General features: G+C 40.8%; 1 protein-coding gene across 4 annotated transcripts in view; it reads left to right on the top strand.

Annotated features, from left to right (window-relative positions):
- FHIP1A (FHF complex subunit HOOK interacting protein 1A) overlaps positions 1–21,979 on the top strand; it is a 93,280-nt gene extending 71,301 nt beyond the window's left edge. For all 4 annotated transcript variants that reach the window (XM_087736437.1, XM_087736436.1, XM_087736434.1 and 1 more), the window contains 7 exons: positions 4,020–4,187; positions 7,903–7,982; positions 9,432–9,619; positions 10,138–11,178; positions 14,744–14,922; positions 15,212–15,350; positions 19,455–21,979. In XM_087736437.1, the coding sequence (XP_087592563.1) occupies positions 4,020–4,187; positions 7,903–7,982; positions 9,432–9,619; positions 10,138–11,178; positions 14,744–14,922; positions 15,212–15,350; positions 19,455–19,705 (2,046 nt within the window). In that variant the 3' untranslated portion in view covers positions 19,706–21,979. The remainder of the gene's footprint in view (positions 1–4,019; positions 4,188–7,902; positions 7,983–9,431; positions 9,620–10,137; positions 11,179–14,743; positions 14,923–15,211; positions 15,351–19,454) is intronic.
- The last annotated feature ends 665 nt before the right edge of the window (positions 21,980–22,644 follow it).

Here is a 22,644-nt window from a genome sequence, read left to right as displayed (position 1 = left end):
CATCTCCCTTTGTTATGGTATTTTCCTTGATACTTGAATTATCAGAGGTGAAGAATTTTCAAATTAAGTATCAGATTTGTGGATGTGTGAAAGTTTGGCCTTGTTTTTTATCATCCTTTCAAAGACGTTCACCTCAGTTCTGAGGGCTAGCTAAAAGCTTACTTGGACAAATGATACTGTAATCAATGTTTACAATGATATAAAGTTTTTGTAACTTGCCTCAGGATTTGACTGTAGTGGGCATGCTTGACATGGGTAGTAAATGTTTTGTTCTCTAGGAGCATTTGTTCTTCTGTTGTTTACCTAAGTACTGATTTGAATTTTAGAAAGGATTTCCCTGCTTTCCCCAAATCTGTCTCATGAGAAATTAGTTTAAGGAGAGACAACCAGCAGGTAGTGTGAATGAAGCTTAATAGCATGGCTTTGGTGTCTTAGAAAACAGAGTTCTTCAATAATAACTGCACAAATTGAACGAGTCTCAATTTCAACCCTCAATGTATTATGTATAATGTGATCTGCAAAAAAGGTTTACAGAGTTAAAAGGGTTTTTGCCTAGGCTGGTTTTTGCCTAGTGTAACTGATTTCTCCAACATCCTTCTCTAGTTAATTGCAAAAAAAAGTGAGTTCTCTAGAGGCTCATTCAGAGCAGGCTAACGTATCCCATTGAGTAAAAGGAAAATTAGCCTCATGGAGCTAAAATTAGCCTTTTTGAATACTTCTCTAGGTGCCTCAAATCTTCAGAAGTTACACTTACTGTCAGCTATGCTAAAAGGGAGAAGCAAACCCAGAATGCAAGGTGGCAAAATAAGATATAATGGTAAAAGCACAGATGTCTGCTTGCCAGGTTAATTGATCTTTTTCCTAAGCTGCATATGTGGCTTTCATTTCAAACGCTGAAGAACAATATTTTTGTTTGATTTGTTCTTGCGAGGAAGCAGAAGGATGGTTTCTGTGCTGGTTCGTGTGGACAAGTTGCGCACAAAGCTGCGCTGAGAGAGCACTGGAACTTCTGGAACACAATAGCGTTAAAATCACTTGTCCAGCGTTAACTTGCCTGCTTTGAGTGTTGCACAGTGAGCTGCAAAACAGATCCTAGCTTCATTTATTGCAAAAGTTTGAAGTATTGTGGATAAGGCAGTGCGTTTTCATTGAAAAATGAAAAAAGATTCTTCAAAATCCATTTAAATCTTGACAAAACTTAGTCTTCTTCCCTCTTTCTTGGAAAATGGTTAAGCAGACTCAGCAACTTCTTTCCCAAGAAGAACTAAAAATTAAGTGTAATGTGGCACCCTGCACAGAAAAGCCTAATTCAAACAATTAAGATTCAACAAGGTTATAAGTAACTCCTTTGTGAATTATTTGGGCTTCATTAATCATTGGTTGGTGCTTCTAGCTCTGTTTCGTGTTATCGGTGAAGTGTTGGCTACGGTAAACATGATTTCTTTTTTTGTCTAGTCCTCAAGCTGTTAGGAGCACTGTACATGCTCTCGGAATCGAACATTTCTTTTCTAAAGTAGTCTCTAGCTGGCGTTCTTCTGCTCTTTGTTTCATTCATGATACACACTCTGAAAAGCATATGGGTTTCTCTCACTGATGCAAATGTAGGATGAGTTGTCCAAACAGCATCGGCTTCAGAGAAAGGTCACTGCACTTGTGAACCTGCTGTCTTTTCTTGCTTTCATTTACAGCTTCAGTATTTTATATATATACATAGGCCCATTCCTCTGCTGTCAGCGAACGTCTGCGAAACCTGCAGGCCAAGAATGTGCTTCCTTTTCCCCATAAAGGATGAAGGAGAAGTGACACAGAGACATAACAATGTATTACTTCTGTCTGGCCTTTCCTTGGCAGAGGGTTTAAACTCTTCAATGAACTGTATGCTATCATAATGATGTCACATGATGGATTTCTTGGGCTTTGCTTTTTACAGTTTGCTGCTATCAAAAAACAAACAAACAAGCCAGTTCTCAGGGCAACAGTCAACAGCTTTAATCAGAAAGCCATTCTTTTTTTACCCCACAAGTCCTCACACCTTTTGGTTATAGCAAAAAAAAAAAAAAAAAAGAAAAAAAGAAAAAAAGAAGAAGAATCTCGGCTGCAACCAGGAACCATTTCCTTTGTTTCACAACCCTGGCTCGTTTCCTGAGCAGGTTTTTTGGTGGTTGAAATGTGGCAGTAGTCCTATGGAAAAGTGTGTGTATGTGCATAAGCATGTTTGGGTTTTTTGTTTGTTTGTTTTTGGTTTTTTTTTTTTTTTCATATTTACAGTAATACAGAATTTGAGTTAGGACTGTAGCCACAGTGCTAATTCTGGCAATTTGTAACTTTGGGGTGCTTAACACGGTAACTTAATTTTTTTTTTTTTTTTCCACTTGACGCTTGTGGTGGAAGGAGGAGGAATGAATTCATAAACTGTATTCTGAGTTGGACTGTATGTTGATAGATATTATTTTGTGAAAGAACTATATTCTTATTTCTGGTTTTGGTGGCACTGAACATACAACTGCAGATCTAGAAAATATGTCTAGCTGTTTTTTACTTAGCCTTAGAAAGCTCACAGATCCTGTGAAAGTGTGCCTCATTCCTTTCCTTTCACTGTTATATTTTAATGCTTGATTTTGACCAACCTTACTGCGATAAACCAAGAAGGTGAACTTATTTCTTATCCTGGTGAAAAATTCGACTATTGCTACTTCACTGGTGCTTTGTTTCTAATGCCAAAATGAGCTAGTAGCCCACTGTATTAAGGATGGTGTAGCTGAGTATTAGATTAAAGCCTCCAAATGAATCAATGACCTTAATGTTAGAGCTTCTCTCTGCTCTCCTCGTTGGTGCTCTGCCTCCATAAGGTCTGCAGGCTGCGTACAGCATTCCTATGTTCTGTGTAACCAGCCAGAAGAAGCTTGTGATCTTAAATGCTTTAAAGAGAACATTTGCAGCATGACATTACTGTGTACGTGGCTAACATGCAGCATTATGGAACAGGGATTTTAATATTTACAGCATGTTACGTAAATGCTGCCCTTCTGAGTATTTTCTAAATCCTCTTAGCTCTTAAGTGACAGCTTTGATTCTTTTTTTTTAATAAAATCAGTCTTTTCATTTATCCAGCTAAGTTTGGTGAACAAAAGATGTTTAATACTTCCTTTCATATAGGCAGATTCTTGTATTTAAGGGTTTATCTTTGTGCACTTAAGCTTATTATGTTCCTGGGTAACTATTTTTAAAAAGCTGACTTTGCAACAGCATTGCATGGTGCAGAGGTGGCCTTTGGAATTTTCTGTGCTTTGCCAGTGCATACTGTGTATAGACAAGCTCCAAAGGATTGCCATAAGCAGAGCAGTGTGGGTTATGGTATGCAAAAGTCGCATGGATATTTGAATTGTATTTTGATATACAAATAGTCAGCAGCGAAGATCTTGGGTTTTGGTTTGTGCGCGTATTTATGTATATACATACTCCTTTTAAAAATTGACTGAGATGAGGAATTGTGTTGTGGGAAAATAAAAAGAAGGAAAATTGTGGCAAAATCCTGAATAGCTATGGGGATTTTTTTCTTTAAAGCTCTAGAACCATGAGTTTGTACTGTGCTTTGATTGTGCTCTGTCATTTATTTTTAATAAAGTGGTAGATGCAGGTATTCACAACATCTGAAAATGCTTCTGAAGGATGACAGAAGTGTGATGCAAAAGAGCTGACATGGGCAGAAAGGTGGTGGGGAGCTTCTAGCATGATTTGGCTCTTTGTATTTCAGTATGTGTGAGGTTTGGGGTGTCAGTTTGAGGGAGGGTTTGTTGTTTTTTTTCCTGGGGAAGCAAGACAGATAAGAAATGAGGTCAAAATGCTTCTGAGTCATTCAGAAGCACGCTTTTTGCAAATTTAAAAGCAAAGACCTAAATGTTTTTGTGGCCGTGTTATGTATGGAGAGCTTAGAGTGCTTGCCAGGTATACAGCTGCAGAGGATGGATGGATATTTTGTGTGTGCAGTATGTCTGCATTTACATTATTTTTGCTTGTAGGTGACTGTGGAAGAAGTGATGACTACTACTGCATACCTGGATCTCTTTTTGCGTAGTGTTTCAGAGCCAGCCCTCCTCAAGATTTTCCTCCGTTTTATTTTGCTGCACCGACATGAGAATGTGCATATCCTAGATACACTTACTAGCCGAATCAACACACCATTCCGGGTAAGACAAGCAGGAAGGAAGTTCAGGTACTCAGCATGGATGTGGGTTAAATATTTAAATGGGAGATTCCCTGTATTCAGTGGGTATCTGTTTAACTAGGAATTTTCTCCTCCCACCCAAATGTGTGATTTCTCCACCTCTTCAGTTTTTTTTGGGGTGTGTGTGTGATGACATTTAGCTACCACTATACTAAGTTGATAAACGTGTGAGGTGGTTTCACATGCACTGGAAATGGGATAGAGGGAGATGAGGGCTACTCGAAGTCTGGTTTCTGTTAGAAGATTAAAGGTAAATTTGGAAGCATTTTTATTCTGGATACTGCTGAATTAGTGCTGCTGTAGATAATTCACCCTGGGACTTATAAATACACTTGTGGTAAGGAGCATTTTTGATCTTTGGAGTTTTGCCAAGCAACAAGCATTTTCAAATAGTCCTTGTGGGAGATGACGGGAGCCCTGTAAGGATGTCTCCAAGTTGATCCAAGTTGTGAATTGCAGTATTGCCAATATATTTCTCAGGAATCAAGTCTGTATTGTTATAGCATGTTTGCTAAACTGTGGTGTTGCCTGTTTTCTTCCTTGATTGAAAGAAGGTGTTTTCTTGCTCAAGTGATCAGATTGCTGCTTTCTTTTCTTTGCCTTCACTCCTCTGTGTAGTAAGGTTTATCTCAAATTTGCAGTGAGCTCCTTCTCAGCCTAGGCACAATGCACCACAGTGGCCGGAGAGCTAGCTGACAGAGATGATAGTTACCTTTGCTAACAGTTGGATCTTCTGGCAGAGAAAATGACTACTTGTTGCACTGGACTACCCTTCTGAGCCTTGCTTGGCTGGCAGTCTCGGATGAATCTTGTGTGATGCACATATTTTCATAAATGAAATAAAGAATATTGTTTTAGCTCAGGTACAAGAGAAGCCAGAACACCAGCACATGCATTAGATTCGTGTATTAGGGACCGTAGCTTCATCTGAAATTTGTTTTGAAATGTGAGTGCATGCAAATGTGGATATATGCTGCAGTTATTGCATCTCTAAGATGGATTAACCCTGAAAACTGAAACAGCTTCTGTCAACAAAAATGCAAATGCTGTTTTCTCTGCTAATCATTAATTACTGTTCCATAGGCAAACGAGATGGGAATTGTAAAGAATTCTGCAGCCCTGAGCAACTTGGGATCTCAGCCAAAATGGTTCTGTGATGCTAAATGAGTTTTCTGCAGTATAACTTGGCCAAGTGCAAAAGCCAGAACTGCAGCCTCCTGTGTTTCCATAGCACAAAAGCTGCATATGTTATTATTGATGAAAATACTTATTAATAATTCACAGGGTTAAACTTATGTACAGACAGGTAGCCAAAAGGACTTGTAAAAATACTATCCTCTTTGTCTCCTGAGCATATATTAAAACTTTTTGTTTTACAAAATACAAAAATAGCCTAGCTTTACTTATTCAGATGATTCCTGATTTGCAATATGGTTGCAAAGACAAATGAGAAATGTTTCCCTATAAAATGAACTTTCCTAAATACAGGAAAATTTAAGGCAGTAGCAGGGTTTTTTTGAACAGTATGAAGTTTTAAAACACAGTATGAAGAAAAGTTAGACTTGGCTCTCAGTAAATTTCAGAGAGGAAATAAGAATTTCCCTCTGTCCCCTGGCTAAAACGCACCTTTCATGCAAGGATCTGACTTCTTCCAAAAGCTTGTTGTGAAGCTCTTCAACTCCTGTTCCTATTAAAACTGCAATTCTGGTTATTTCTTCTTCTCTTGCCCTTTTACTTTCTCCGTCTGTTTCTGTATACATGAGGTCTTGGGCTAACTATCACCTTCCTGTTGGCTCCTAGTACAAGCAGTGAACAGTGGTGGCAGGACAACAAGTTTGAGCTCTACGTTGCTTCACTGCAAGCCAGCTCATGAGTGTTCCCTGGTTCTCTTCTCTCTGCTTTTTCCCTTTCTCTTTTTCTTCTCTGGGTGTTAGTTCAGTGACCAAACTAGGGAAGGCAATCAAAGAAACTTTTGCTTTTCAGAGGCTATCAAGTGAGGTTCGCTTAAACTTTGCTGTTTAGCTGTTCCACAGATATAGCTACCAAGGAAGGGAAAATACATGTATGTATACGTATTTTTCAAGAAATATATGCATTCATCTGGTCTTGGTCACCATGGGCAGCCAATCACATTGTAGGGGAGCTGAGTTACTTGTCTGAAAGAGAGAACTGGAAATGGTGAAACAAAGAGTCTTTAAGTTGACATCTTGAGAAAGCATGGGCTGGAGAGAGGAACATAGCAATGCGCTGCTGCAGAGCTAGAATAGAGCATTTTAACAGTGGGAGTAAGGGAAGTGACTGCAGAGAAGAGGAGGAAATTCCATAGTGTGGAGGAGAAGCCATGCAGAGGCAGGATGCTGGATTTAATCCTGAATGAATTACAAAGGATGTTCAGTGACTGAAAAAATGAGGTAGAGAAGTATCTGTAGCTTTTTCCTTATTTTGTCCTAATCTGTTTCTTTTGTTAGCTACTGAAAACTGCCATTAATTTCATACATTAATTATCTGAGTTTACATAATTAACATAGAGGCAAGATTTAAACACCAACTTGAAACTCTAGCAAAGGGTCAGCTTATGCTAAATAATTTTCACAAGAGTCAGCCTGGTCCTGGAGTCGAAGCCAGCTGTGAGATACTGTTTCTAGGGGAGAGCGGTGCAGGAGAATGTGCCCAAGGAAATACGCATTAAGAGGCAGGGAGATGATGGTGCTGTGGTCCATGAAAACTTACAGCTCATGCTTCTACCATGTTGGACATAACTGTGTGGTCTAGCAAGCATCTGGCAGCTAGAAATGTACTGTACGATAGCTTTGAAAGTGTTGTATGTCTAATTAGTGACCAAAAAGGCCTGTAGAAGTCCATGTTTCTCGTCTGTCCTAAAGCAAGTGTGAAAGTGGGATGCCTGTCACAGAATGGGTATGATTTTTGTCTCTGCTGAGTGTGACTACTGAAATACCTAGTTATGGGTATATTTGATCAGACCTTTGCCAAAAAGGCAAGCATGCAATTCCTATGAGGAATCCTGTTTTTCTTTCCTTTCTCCTGGTCTCACAGAAAGGATCTTCGTGCCTTGCTATGGTTCCCAGACGTTCAAGTGACCCGTAGTGGAGGGATTGTGAACACTCCACATGGAGTAGATTCTGATAAAAATGACTTATTTAGTCCTGGTTTATGTTAGTACCTTAAGCTATATGTATAGAAGCATTCTGCTTCTTAATGTGTAGAACTCTAATCGTTCCTTATACTTAAAGCAACAGAAACTTGAGGTGATTTATAACTTTTCTTTCGGAAAAGACCTTTAGTTCGTTCAAATTCTATGTCAGAGGTAAAAACTAACACACTGTATTGGAAGTTACAGGGTTCACTTCATGCTGAGTTAAATTAAATTAATAAATTTGAATAATATTAAAGACTGGTAAATTACTGCTTTTTTAATAGCTTATTTGAAGGAAAATTCTGGATTGTATTTTGTTAAAATGTAACATGTTATGCGTATAGCTCTAGACAACTTTAAAAAAAATATATCCCATAGAGGTGCTGACAAAATGGAATATCTTACTAACACTGTTTTATAAAGCATGACGTTCTGGCAGAGCCATTTTGTAATGTTGTATGCAGGGAAGATTGGGAAGGTAAAATTTCCAGATGAAAAACTGACAATGTTTATCATTTTCCAGCTCTGTGTGGTCTCCTTGGCATTGTTCAGAACGCTCATTGGTTTGCATTGTGAAGATGTGATGTTACAGCTAGTTTTAAGGTAAAGCCCAAACTTCTTTTTCTGCTCTTCATCCTAATTCTGGGACATACAGTCTCTGCCTATGGATGAGAGTTCTCCAAGAGAGCAGAAATCCAAGACACTACAGAGATAAGAATATTTACGATCCTGACAAAAGTCTACCAGACCTGGAGAAGTGTGATTTACGTCCTGTGATCCTCAGGAGCAAGAGATTTTTCTTGTGATTTATTTCTATAAAAGTGAGAGAAGAGAAGCTTAAGAATATATTTATCACCTCCAAACTGCTTATTCCCTGCTTCTAAATGTATAATTCTTCTCTTCTGCATGTTTTCTCTAGTGTATTATGCACTGTGATACAGAGGTATATACTCATTTGCAGCTTCCACCTTATTTCTTGTTTTCCACCTCTGATTCCTCTGTCACCGAGCATACTGTAGGTTCCTGAACTGTTGTAGGTAGAATGTTATGTAATGTACTTAACGCATTGATTATTTTTGCTTTTAACAGATGGTTCTATGCATTGCTTCAGAATACTGTCTTATAATTTTGGTGTGTGTATTAGATGAGAATTGATTATTTATTGGGAAATATTGGTATAACTAAACTGGGGTTTTAGCACTGTAGATCACATGAACGTTTCAGGTACTGCCTGCCCTTCCGCCTACAGGCATTAAGGTGAAATTCCCTATAGCTCTGGATGTTGTGCCTGGGAATGCTGTTAGGACCTCTGTGAACTCAAGTATGTTGCCACTCTAACAGCAGTAGAGTGCTGTATTTTATCTTCTTTTTGTTTATTTAGGGAATCTTTTAGAATTTGTTTGCATTTTAAATGGCAAAACATCAGTCCAGTTAACACTGCGGCTCTTAATAAAGTACTCTTAAAAAGTTGAACAAAAGTGCTCTAAAGAAGACTGTTTCCTCTATTCCTTGTACTCCCCATAGCTTATTCCTTCCTCTGCCTGAGAGCTCAGTCTTGATCTAGGGCAGTAAAACACCTTGATGACCCTTCTCTCCTCTTTGCTGGCTGCTTGCCTGGTACATGTAAACTGGTGCTCTCTGGATTTCCCAGGAAAACAAATAAATCAAGGATTCTCAGACACAACTCATTCATAGTGGGACCAAACCACCCTGCTGGCCTTTGACATCTGCCCATCCCACACTTCCTTCATCCCTTCTAACAGCAAGTTTGCTCTGACCTGCAAAGGATTGTTCACTTCCCTGTTCTGATGCAACTGATCTCCTACCTCTGCTCATCTTGACAGTTCCTTATCAAACCATAGCTTCACAATATAAAGAGTCAGGGTTTTGTGCTCTTGAGACATTTAGAATATGTGTCACTGTCAAGATTATTGTTACCGTTTCTTTTAATTTGGAGAGGGCAGGAAGGTGGGAAGGGAATTTTGTATGTTGTTGCTTTCTCTAACATGAAAGGACGATGAAGTAATGCTAGACACTGCTGGTAATTTTCAGGTATCTGATCCCATGTAACCACATGATGTTGAGCCAGCGGTGGGCTGTGAAAGAGATAGACTGTTATTCTGTATCTGCTGCAAAACTGCTTGCCCTGACACCAGTATGCTGCTCCACTGGGATCACCTTGACACTTGAAAGCCAAGGAAAAGATTATATTCTATGGACAAAAGCAGCACAAACTAAAGGTAATTGGTGCTCAGGGGAAGACCAAGACCAGATCATGGACTGAGTTTGATTTGGTAGCAGCTCATGGGAGGAGGTGGGGAAGGATGGGAGGGGGAGGAAGTGTGGTGGGGAACAATAAACTGGGCAAGCCTGGACTGGAAAGCTTATTTAATTCCTTCCATGTGTCCAGGTCTATTGAAACCTTATTATAACGGTTATCCAACTTGAATATGCATTCATGAAAGTAGTGTACAGATATATGACTGCAACCCTTGCTGCTTCAGAGTGGTTGCTGTTGTTTTAAGGTTTGAAAGCGGGCTGGTCTCTTGGAAATCTTGAGTTAAAGCTCTGTCTTGGCAATAGGAACAGGTTGTGTATGTTTATGAGCAAATTTCTTAATCTTTATGCTTTGATCTTCCTGCTTTATTGGATGGTTGGGACTAAAGACTCTACCTGCCATGTCTTTGTGGCTGCCTTGCTAGACAACTTTTGGGTTGTTTTATTATGTCACGGTATGACTAATCTTCTTTACTTTCAGATTCTGGTAGACGCTCTTCTGAATCTACTTGCATTGTGGAATACGGAAGAGCTGTGGACATCAGCTACTTGCAGTACTTGGGGGAAGCTCAAGAAGCCATCCTCCAGTGTCTGAAAGATTGTAAGGTTTGGTCTGCCTTGTATGATGGAGTAAACCCTGATCCAGACACCTTTATCCAAACCCTTGCTGAGGAGAACAGTACAGATGTGGAACACCCCATGTTTCGGCTCCAGCAAAGGACACCTAGCATGTGTAGCTCCTCTCAAGTAACTCCATTCGGTGAGAAGATGCAGCTGGAGCTAGAATGGGATGATAGCTATGACACAGGGATTTCTCCTGGTTCTGATGTGAGCTCACCGCAACCATATGATGATCTGGGAAGCACAGAGATGCAGCCACCTGCAGAGCCACCAAAACACATTCAAGAAATGAAAAAAAATGCCATCATGCTCGTCAAAGGATCTTACATAGAGGATTCAGACTTTCAGGATGATGTTATGGTTTACAGGTTATGTGCCCAGAAGGATACTCAAGATGATGACAACTCCAAGGAGAAAAATTTAAATGTAGCCAGAGAACACGAGATCCAAAGCCAGACTGTAGTCAATGGGCCTCTTGCAATGAGCCAGCTGGAAATGGACTTGGATGAGCACAGTAAGAGAAATTCAAGCTTGACTCAAGGTGTAATGAAAGAACAAATAAACCGGAAAATGACTGAGATTGATCCACAGCCAGACTTAGAATTGAAGATTTCTCCTCAGGAGGCAGATCATAACTTAAGTGTAAGACTGCTGAGCACAGATGGTGAGGATTTCATTGCACAGTATGACAAAATTATTAAGGAACTGGATCCAAACAGTGCAAGCTTGGAGGAGCAGAAGTTGGATACTCCTGACCCTGTCTCTCCTGCAGAAGAGGAGGAGGACTTTGAGAATTTCTCAGCAGACACCCCTTCTACGGAGAGCATGTCATCTCCCTTTGGACCAAAGGAGGACGTGTCTCCCAAGCACGCTGCAAGGAGCCAGAGTGCTCCATTTACAGGTGGAATGTCCTGTTTGTTACATACCTGACAAATACAGGAAGGCATGGTGATTAAAGGCGGCCAAATGAAATCACACTGTGTGGCACACAGCACAAGCACAGAGCAAGGAACGGTCCTGGCACTAAAGAGGGTGTAGCCCAAATAGCTGTGACTGGTCCAAGGAGCGTGAGAGATTCAACGTGAAAGTAGAGCAGAGCAGCCAGCGTGGTGACAGCAAATGGCGGTTGCTCAGGGGGTTTTTTGGCTGCTTTTTTGGTAATTGTTTAAAATCTTGAGCAGGGGTTATGTTGTTTGTATGTGAGAGCTCCATCGTTCTAGAGAAAGCTTTTGCAGTTGAAAGGGGGTTGGAGCAACTGCTCCAATATACAGAGCCCAGGTAAATAATTTGTTTTTCTGGTGGCTTTCCTCGCTGATACTATGGATGTGGTATCCCGTTGCCATTTTTCCCCTCCTCTGCCTTTTCACGTTTTAGCACGAGGTGGCAGCAGCGGTGCCATGTCGGTACGTGCCTGTCTGCATGCTCTGCCCTGGCACCCTGTTCCTCCGGTGTCAGGTCTGCTCTTCTGTCTTGCGCCGGGCAGCGATTTAAGCTTGGTCTCCGCAGGCTGTCCAAGCCTTTCAGGAATGACGGTGCTACTGGAGGTTAGAGTGGGCGCTTGATCTGTATTTGTACAGCTCCTTGCACTGTGGGCTCCTGATCTTTAATTAGGTCCCTAGATACCACGGTAATGCAAATAATAAAAAATAATAATGTATCTAGGTTTCCTCATCCAAAACAAAACCTCTGTGAGATGGCTTCTCGTTCATTTGAAAGGAGAGGGAAAACATTCATTTGTGTCCATTGAAATGCAGCCCTTTCTGGTCAGCTGTGGCCAGCATGCCTGACACTGTTTCTTAATTGAAAAATTCAGCCTGTTTTTCAAATCAATTTTCTATTTTTGCTGTGGTGGCCATTTCTTTGTACCAGAAGCTAATCACATTCAAACCTTTCTATTTCCCATTATCTGCTGTCGAATGTAGCTCAAAAATGTTGTCCCTGTCTCTCATTCTTTATCTAGTCCCTCCCTCCATTTGTTCCTTTCCAAGACAACCCACATCAAAACCAATCGCCCCCCCCCCCTCCAAAAAAAAGCCCCACAAAAAACCCACAACTGAGCAAAACAAAGAAAAAAAACCACAAAAAGCCTTGCCATTTACTCCCCATCCACAACGTGTTTTACTCTTAGGCTGTTTGCTTTAATGGAGATCTTAGTGATTGCAAGTAAGGAGGTGCTCGTAAGAACACCTCAGAAATGTTGAGATTGCAGTGTCTTTCAAAGATAATATATTTAATTTGGAATGCTATATTATGTTTGTAGCTGTGTGTGATAAGGATTTTTGGTTGCTTTCACTGTTTTGGGATGCCATCGTGGGATGGGACTTCTCTGCAGAATCAATTAACCAGAGGTTCCCACGCCCAGTAAGTGTCAGCAGCGCAAAGATGCTCTCTTCAGGCCTATGGATCTATGAAGAAAATGTCCTACTGGTGCCTATATCCAGTTTAAAAGCATTAAACACTGTCATCCCTATTTTCCCCTGAGCAAGAAAGAATGTGGTGTTCAGGAACAGGAATTTATATTCTGCCCCCTGCCCTGCCCTCCCCCCCAGTCAGTGCTTGACTTCATGGCCATGTAGAGATGCACAGTCAGGAAAGGAATAATTTTTTGACTTCTCATCTGTTTGCCCTGTTTATTACAAGGCTTGCAAACTGCTTAGTTTCTCTGATTCTCATTCCAATAATTTCTTCAGGGAAAAAGTCACTCTACTACTGAGAAATTTTTTAATATATCTCGGTAACCTCTCTTGCAGTGGCATACAGCACTTGTAACAAGTACTAGCTTCAGCTTTACCTACTCAGCTTTGAAGTCTGACCTAGAGGAGAGAAACAGTGATATATCTCAGCTCCTTCTCCTGCAATCCCTCTTGATGAAGCAGAGCTCCTGTGGCCCTCAGGAGCTCTGTGAAAATGTCTCCATGAACATGAGAGAGGGGAAGCAGTAGGTTATGTTGGGACAGGAGAAACTGTATCTCAATAAAAGGTTTTGGGGCTGCTCCATCGGATACCCAGGCAGGGGGGATTTCTGCAGGGTATGAAACCAACCTTCACGCTGGTGGCTGACGTGGTGGCTGAAAGGTAGCAGCCACATAAAGCCTCATTAACACTGGCCCTCCTACCTTTCCTCTTGCGAGTGGAGCTGTGCCAGCATTAGCTGTGATAGATGAGTCTCGAGGGAGTGCTTGCTTTGTACTCACGGTCGCTATAAAACATGATAGACTTCAACCTTTAGTGATGCTCTATTAGGTGAAGTGGCAATGCAGGCATTTACGATTTGATCCTTACTGTTGCGCTGGCACAGAATTGCTTTAGCCTCTGCCGTAGCTTACAGCAGGTGTATTGAATTGGGCTAAGCTATGCCCAGGTAGCTCGAATGGTGGCCGTTTGCTTGCTGAGGGGAGCTGGAATGGGGTCAGATTATGGCCACCTTCTTGACTATAGAAATGCTTGTGGCATCCATCTTGTGCCAGGGACTAGGGTGGGATATTAGCAATGCTGTAACTGCGTCACCCAGGGGTTCCTCTGCGTGGTTTCCCTAGCTTTTACGCAGCCAGAATAGTGTGGTGGGACTGGCTGTGGGATGAGGGACGTTTTTAAGACTTTACTTGTAATTAGGTCGCTTTTACAGACTGCCTCAAGCATCTCGCCAGCCATATCGTCTAACGATACGTAGTACTTGGTTAAAGTCATGCTCAGCCTTGTGAAGGTTTCTTTAGCTTGAGCACTAAGGGTTTATGTACTTTCATGGTAAATGCGTCTGTATTTCAGTGGTTATCCTGCAGCATGAATGCACAAACTAAAGCTATTATTTATTGGTGACATTTATATGATAAAGACTACATCTACCAATAACTTTGTTTATAAATCTCTTTTAATGTCTCCCCTGCTTTGTGTGACGGTTTGCAGTACTGAAAATGCCTGTTCTTGTGATCTGAACTATCACAGGTCTTGATTTTTATGTTTAGAGTAGCATTTTCACATTGTCTTTAGAACGCTACTGTTTTTTTGATAAGACAAGAAAGCTAGCTATAATTTACTTTGCCCAGTCCTTATGTAGAAATAAGGCACAACGAGTAAAAAGGGCAGATTCTGTTTGCATTGAAACTCGTGGTACCATTCTGATTAGCGTCAAGGGGAATAGAACAGTAGACCATAACATACTAGGCTAAATCTTTATTGGCACGTGTAAAGTAGAATAGTTATGCGTGTTAAATATGCCATTGATGTAAACTCATTGGCTAGCTAGCAAAAGTGGTTCTACTCACAAAAGCTTTTAACACCTCTGTTAAGTCTATTTTGTCTGTTCAGATACAGTTTGGTTTTTCTCCCTGCTGGCTTCAATTAGCATGTGGGAGGTCTAATTTGGCTGGTTATGATAATAAAAATTTCTTTTAAATGCCTATTTCCTGGATCTTAGGATTTTTCTTCTGTGAAAACAAAAGCATTGGTTCCTTCTTCTTTTCTTGCAGGACCGTTCATCAGCGTAGTATTGTCGAAGCTGGAGAACATGCTGGAGAATTCCTTGCATGTAAATTTGCTGCTTATTGGGATTATTACTCAGCTGGCAAGTTATCCACAGCCTCTTCTTCGCTCCTTTCTGCTCAACACCAACATGGTGTTTCAGCCTAGCGTGCGGTCACTTTATCAGGTATTTGACCATAAGCGTTAGTCATGCCTATTGGAACAGTATTTTTGGTGTCTCGTTAAACCTTACGTTAGCTCTTTTCAGTTCCACCTGTTGCTTTCCCACCTGTCTGAGAGCCTCTCATCTCATTTCAATGTTTTAATTACATTTGTGCAAAGAACTGGAAATTCTCTATGACCATAACTTTTGTTGTAACTCAATTTTAATGCAGCTAGAGAAAGCCTGAGTATTCGGTCTGCGGCTGCACTGGGAGCAAGGGAGGAAGAAGTAATTGTTACTGTTGTTTTGGCAGGTGCTGGCATCTGTGAAAAATAAAATTGAACATTTTGCTTCCATTGAAAAAGACTTCCCAGGTCTTCTCCTGGAGGCCCAACAGTACTTGCTTTTTCGCATGGACACATCTGATGCCGCGGACGAATTGCTAACCAAAGGTAAATGTTAACCACACTCGCAGGAGTGCTGGGTGGAATGACTCACTAGTTCTCTCTCTCATTTTCTACAGCATGATTAAAAGTAGGTGTGGTGCATTGTGAATATCATTAACCAGATGTACCCTTCTGACTTTAAACTGATGATGCTCAGTAGGCCACAGAATATGGATTTATTTGGACATTCTTTGCTCTTTAGAAGCTTTTATTTGCTACAGAAAAGGTCTGTTTAAAGAAGTAACAAAATCAACTCTGGGCTCGCTGTCAGTTTGGCCGTAAACAAACTTGCTTTCAAGGCATGAGGTGAGATGGCATATGTGCATGATTTCATTTTATTTTTAGCCTGACCTTCAGCTAGTCACTGGTTCTTTTTTCATAAATGTTAAGGAGGACGGAAGTCCAGAATGAATTGGTTTCTGCAACAATTGAATAAGGCTTCATATCATGGTTTGGGCTACTACTGAAGGAGATAGATATTAGCCAGAAAACTTTGAACGTGCTTTCTTGAATGAAAAGGAAAACAAAACAACAACAACAAAAAAAGGGGTGGGTGGGTGTAAAAGCCAGGACACTTCGAGAGCAGTGGGGAGTTAAACATCCCAACAAGCCAGCTTTCCAGGGGACTTCTGTAACATCTGCTGCTTCTCAAGCACAGTGCACGCTACACCTGTCTTGACAGTTACCAGTATTTACACTGCCGTGGGGGAAGCTAGTAAAAATAAGCAAAATGAAGAATCTTACATTCTAACTGAGAACTTTCCAGGCACAGCCAGGCAACTGGTAGAGTTTGGGCCATGCCCTGGGGATGTGCTGCTTCTCAGCTTGCTGCTGAGCGGGCAATGTTGGGTGCAGGTTTCCCTTAAAAGCTAACTTCCCACATGACGGGAATGTGTCAAATTTGGTGAGAGCAGTGACCACGGTGGTTAAGAGCTGACTCAGCAACAGGGTTCAAGAGAGGCTGCATTTACAGGTGTGTGCTTACTCATCATTGCGAGTCATTAATAATCACCCACTCTGCCCGTATCTCTGTGAAGATGTTGATACATTTCTTGGATTTCTAGAGGTGTGGATAGTGGGACTTTTTACGTGCCATTTTAATTGTGTTTTCGCTTTTCAAGGCTCTGAATAATAATTTACCTAGTTTCTAGTCAGCATGATATGTGTTTCTAAGGTTTGTAGAAGTACAAATGCAAATGATGCAGTACATCTAGTCTGTAAAATTATGATCTTGCTAAGGCTGCATTTCGAAGAATTAGTCCGTGGAAGGTGCCTCCTGTAAAGGAGTTGTGTATTGCAAATGTCGGTAGTGTTTTACGCACTACATTCTGGTGCCATAAATTAGAAAGCCTTACAATTAGATGGTATTGTAGCTAGCATGTGGGACATGAGATTAGGAGGCAACATTTAGTGTCCTTTTTTTTCAGTGCTGGCAATAAGAACTTTTATATAATGAATTCCTGATGGCATTTATTTATACTTCTTATTTTACGTCACTTTTCTTCTGTGGGCTTCAGAATTTGCCGGGCTGACTCATGCTGGTCATTATTTAGGAATTTGAAACAAGGCTGCTTAGTCACCCTCTTGGTACATTTTCTTCTGTGTTGTGGCAACTCCTGTAAAGAAGGCACCGCTTGACAAATAGATGGAGTGTAAATAGATATCTGGAAAACTGCAGTCTTGGTTCCCAACAAGACTGGTGATGCAAGTAATCAAACTGTAATCCTACAGGCAAGTTGGCTCAGTAGTCCATCCACCCACAGTAGTCCATTATAATGATTAAGAAGTGCAAGGTAGGAACTGCTACAATAATGATAAATGGAAAAAAAAAATAGGAACTCCTGTAAGATTTCTTTGCATTAACTTGAACGCCACCTTTGAGTGTCATGCAAATGAGCTGTTCTCTGAGGGATTTTTTTTCCCCAAACGGAAGTGGTGAATAACCCCAAAGTTTTCTCTGCAGGTCTGAGCGTAACTGTCCTCCTACGGAATTCACATCTGAAAAACAGAAGCCAGGCTTAGTGGGGAACACAAATGTAAAACCGAAATATTCCAGAGCATTTCCTTTCTCTTTACAGTGATAGTCTCTGAAGGTGTTCGAGCAGAAATGGACGATTTGTTATTTTCTGCTTGCAGTAGTATGTGGTTTCCTTACACAGTAGCTTGGGTTCTGGTTAGATATGTAGAGCTGTCATGATGCAGATCCCGTAGGAAATGCTGCTCTTCTTTCAGTGCGTTGGTAACGATATCTCCAGAGTGCTCATTTTCTCAATTTCTTAATTCTATGATTCAGTTTGCATCCTGACCCTAGAAAGAAGTGGACAATCCTGGTCAAAGAAAATAATCAAATCTCTTGTCCCTAGATCCGCTTTCTGTGCCTTTTTCTTTTTTTTTTTTTTCCCCAATAAGCAGTTAAATCTAAATCGAAATGGTTTTAGGGAAATGATCAATTTTGATGCTTTTTGAAGGGAAGAGTTAAAAAAAAAAAAAAAACAACCAAACAGAAAAGCTTTGACAGTATATATTCTGGTTGTATTGGCTAAACTATTTAAAAAAAAACTTAAAATATTAATTATGAAACATTTTGACGTTAGAAAATCTAAAAAAACCTCCCATCTTCAAGGGAAGCTCAAACCTTTATCTTTTCATTGTAATTCATAATTTAAGTTGTTTTTCCTCCCACAGTCAGAATTTTCCACAGAACTGAAAATCCTGTCCTCTGTCTCTAGTAGATAAAAACTTGTAGAATAACAATATGAACAACTGGCAAGTCTGGAGTTGGAAAGGTTTTTTGGAATTCAGGAAAAGTACAACTCTGTTAGATGATTGAGATGAAAATTTCTTTTGAGTATTTGGAAGCGTACGGTAATTCCACAGTGCCTTAGGAGAACTGCAGGAAAGGAACAAAAGTGCAGGGCTGTTGAACAGAGGGATTGCTCTGCTGCGTCCGCTGAGGCATTCATCTGCGGGTCCTCGCATTACCTACTTGGAGAGGTTTTAGAAAAATGGTGGTGTAACCTGAGACCGAGTTGTTTTAACATAAACTGCATGCACGTTAAGGGGAACATCTTAATGCAGCAATGTAGCGTTCGGCTTATCTGCAGGGTGTGGGTTAATAAGACAGTGTTTTTGGTTTTTTTAATGATTTACTCATACAGCTTATGAGAACATCCACTTGTAAGTTAGACAGGATTTTATCTGTCTCTGCTTCTGGCCTCAATGACATCTTGTGGCAGTGAGTTCTGCGGGTTAATTTTTCTTTGTGAAGTATTTATTTCCATCAGTGTTAAATTTTGTCACCTTTTTAGTTTCACTAAATTAATTATCATCTCATTAAAGTGCAGTTCTGCTTCAGGTTGAAACAAGGAGCAATTGATTGGAATTTAAGTGCTGCTGGCACTGTAATTCCATGTGTTCTGATGCTTGAGCCCTGATCTTCTGAACTCTGGCAGCAGAGCCCATATAGAAGAGCACACGGTGGTTTTTGCTTGCTCTTTTTTTCATGTTTAGTTGCTTTACAGAGAGTTAAAGGTAAGAGAAGTTAGTGGGGCCTACAGCTGCAGAAAAATAAAATTTTCAAACGTTTTTTTCCCTTAGTTTCTAGCTTGCTTCAAATTCCCATGGCGATGTGATAGCTTGGCCTCAAACCCACTTACACGATGATTCATAGGGAGAGGATAGAGAAAGAGGGAGAGAAGTAAAGTCCAAAGAATGTTTTCATCTGGGGGAGGGCTAGATCACAGTATCATTTAAATTGAGACAGCCATGCTGGGTCTAGACGGGTAGATATTATCTGCTATTTCATACGGTAAATCCATACTACTCTTTCCCTTGACTCCTCGTCTGCCCACATATTTTTCTCGTCAGAGCTGGAACTGAATAATGTATAACCTGGGGAAAGATAGCTAATAAAAAATGCAATAGAATCAGGCCATGTAGAACTTTAAAATGTTGGATTAGTGGAGTATCTCCCTGCACGGTCTGGATACTGCAAACTGCAGCTCTGAACGCAGCCCTTGTAGCCTGGGTTTGGACACTGTACAAATACTGTGTGTGCTCAATATACTGAGTCTTTTTTTTTCCTTTTTCTTTCCTCTCTCCTGGCTTTAGGTAATGTCCAGCACAGCAGCAACGCAGGGAAAGGAAGGAACCTCTCTGAAGCTTACCCGGCTGTACTCCAGCCTTTCCTGGGACATAAAGGAAAGAAAGGCCTGGCTCATCCCGGCCTTCCTGCACACGTGAGGAATGCCGTACTCGCAGCTGCCCTTTTCCCGGAGTTCCTGAAGGAGCTGGCAGCTCTTGCCCAGGAACATTCTGTTTTATGTTACAAAACACTGTGGGATTTTGAGGATTATTATTAGTGGGTTTTTCAAGCATGTTTTAAAAAAAAGCTTTTGGAGTTTAAACAGATTTTTAATGCAAAGCTGCTTACAAAAGAAGGTTGTACTTCAATATTTCCTGAAAATACTTGATTTGGAGGGGGAAGAAGGAGGGAAAATGTTCTTCCACGTTACCTTACATTAGGCCTTATAATTTCCCTCTGTGCTACGTAACTTATTTGAGAGATTTCTGATACTGCTCTTACTGCAGCTTCCTACTTCATCTCCTCCTCTTTGCACAGCTACCCTTCTTTAGTGTCACTGATTCCTGTTGAATTTCTGCAATAGACACTTGTAGGTTGGGTAAGAGAGGCAAACGTTTTAGCTTTTTCTGTTCCAGAAATACTCTGCTGGATAACTTGTTAATAGATGGTTTGTTTGGAAAAACGTTGCCCCATGGGGACAGTTCAGGGTATAAAAGTATACGCAAGATCTGCACAAAACCCCTTTCTGTGGAGGGTTGTGCTTCTTCATCTCTTTGTCCTCTTCCCCCCTTCCCTTCCTTTTCCCTGAAACAGGGTTCTTACCCATCCACATCTGAAGCCCTCTTTTTAACTAGCGGCTCAGGTTTTTTGAATTCAAGTGATCTTACGCGTATTAAACCCATGACTAGCTGAGAGCAGGTGCTGGACCCTACACATACCATATTGCCTTATGTTGCAGACAGATCTGCAGCTATCAGCTGTTGGTCTTTGAAGTCAAATGAACTGTGTAAGTGGATGTGGATTGCAGACTGCCTGGAATTTTCCTTGCAGTTTCTCAGCATTCTTTGATAACTACTGCATTGCTACCTACACTCTCAAGCATGCCTTATTTAGTAAGATTTGCACAAAGTACAAAACAAAATGTTTCTATGCAAGCTGTAATTAGTATGTAGTTTGTTTTTATGCTCATTTTAATAAGCTAAAGAAAGGTATTCAATGTATTTCAGTAGTATTAAAAGGACAGCAGGCTGTTTTTGTCTTTTTTTTTTTTTTTTCCAAATGAAAAAGGTTGGCTTGCTCCTGAAAGCTGTTTTGTTCTATTGTTAATTTTTCTGGTTAAGGGAAAGTTAAATACTGTTCGTTTACTTTTAATTTAGGTGTTGACTTTTCCTAATATTGCACTTTTGGGATGGTGAGGGGAGGACCAGACTATTCACCAGCTGTAGAAAAGGAAGGAGTAACAGGGAAAGCTGTCTGCTGGTGACTAACTGCTTGAGAAAATTCTCTTCTGTGAGTAATGGGCTTCATTAGAAGAACCCAAACATGATGAATTGGTGCATCACCACTGCATTTAGTCTTGTCTTAGTAGCATAATTGTGCTTCCAGTCTGCTGTAGTTGGCTACATAAAGAGGGGCTTAGTTCAAGAAAGTCTTAAACCCCTTTGTCTAGGACAGAAACTAACAGTGACTCCAGGAAATCTGAAGAAACAGAAGTCAGAAATAACACTTGCATACGTTAGTTCTCCTGCTCATTGTAACGTGGGATGCTCCAGTTAATCGCATCCTGATTTTGTAACACGCTTTCTCCGAGATTGCAAGGGAGAAGAAAACGCTTTAAAACCGAAAAACAAAGACACTCCAGAAGAGTCTAATTAATTACAGTCAAATTCCTGTGGAATTTGCAGTGCTATTTAAGCTCCTAAATCCTTTAGATGCTTTGGAAAAATTGTACCTTTAATCTACAAGCTGTGAGAAGCATTCATTGTGTCGGACTGCTGTAGGCTATTCCAAGGAAAAACAAAACCCCAAAGTGTACCTCTACCAAAGTCACCTCAAGAACTTCTCTGGGCCCGTCTTCACTTGTTTGCTGTACAGTCTTCACTTCCACCACGGCTGAGGGTCTTGTTGCTTCCTAGCTGACTCTCTGGTTGCTTTCACTTCTAACTTATTTTTTTAGGCACCGTTGCATTGCCATCCTGTAAATCACCTACTGACCTCCATGTGGCCCTGTTTCACCTCACAAGCTTCCTTGGAAGCTGAAGCCAAGGCTGTGGGTTTTTTCTTAAATTTGTTATCCATCTTGAAGAGAGCTCTCTTTCTTTTTTTCCCCTGCATTATTGTTGTAAATGGGTGATGAGCAAATTAAGACTTTTTTTTTTTTTAAACTTGCCCTAGGACATGGTCGGTTCTTTCCCCACTCCCCCGTGCCTGCTCCCACTATCACCAGTAGTGCTGTCTTTCGCGCTGTACTCGCAGGCCTGGCCTGAAGGGGTTCCCTAGGGTTGTGCCTGGGAAGTGCTTTAGCATCCTGGCTGCAGGGGTGGTGCTTGCTCTGCTCCTCACCTCTTCTGGTAGGAACTTTATGTGATCAAAAGAAACAGCACCAAATGAGTGTGATCAGCTACCTTTTAGTGGTTCAGAAACAAGTGCTAAATTGCAGAAGCAATCCAATCCTTTTTATGAAGGACTTTTTTAAAAAGGAATGAAAAAGAATTTTTTTTTTTTTAAATAAAGAATTCTGCAGACCAGTGTTCAAGGCAGTAAGGTTACTATGTGAACGCTCCCTTCCCTTGTTTTTATTCTAAAATAGGAATCGTTATTTGCTGGGTAGAAGAGATTTCTTTCGAGATTGTACATTTGTTGAAAACACCAGTTAAAATTAACAAAGTCCACGGCAGTTTTGTCTCAGCAGGTCTGTTAAGCTACATGGGGATTTTACAATGTGGACTGCTCGAAAAAGCATCCGTAAATTTGAGGAAGGGGAGGATTTACCTCGTAAGCTGTAGTAGAGCTTATGCTCTACATCCAGTAGGATAAATTCAGCCGTTGAAATCTGAAGTCGTCTGGAAGACTTCTTGCTGAAAGGCCACAACTGCGTTTGTGCGCGGTGTCCCCTTGGAAATGGGAAATCTGCCCGTCAGCTCCCCAAAAGGAAGAGGTGGACGAGTGCAGTGACCCTGGCTCAGGACTGTAAAAATGGTGATCATACGTGTAACT

The sequence above is a fragment of the Nipponia nippon genome, unplaced genomic scaffold, assembly GCF_047370975.1.
Source record: "Nipponia nippon isolate SJK-2023a ecotype South Korea unplaced genomic scaffold, ASM4737097v1 scaffold_6, whole genome shotgun sequence".
Classification (NCBI taxonomy): domain Eukaryota; kingdom Metazoa; phylum Chordata; class Aves; order Pelecaniformes; family Threskiornithidae; genus Nipponia; species Nipponia nippon.
This window is presented reverse-complemented; position numbering and strand designations above follow the sequence as displayed.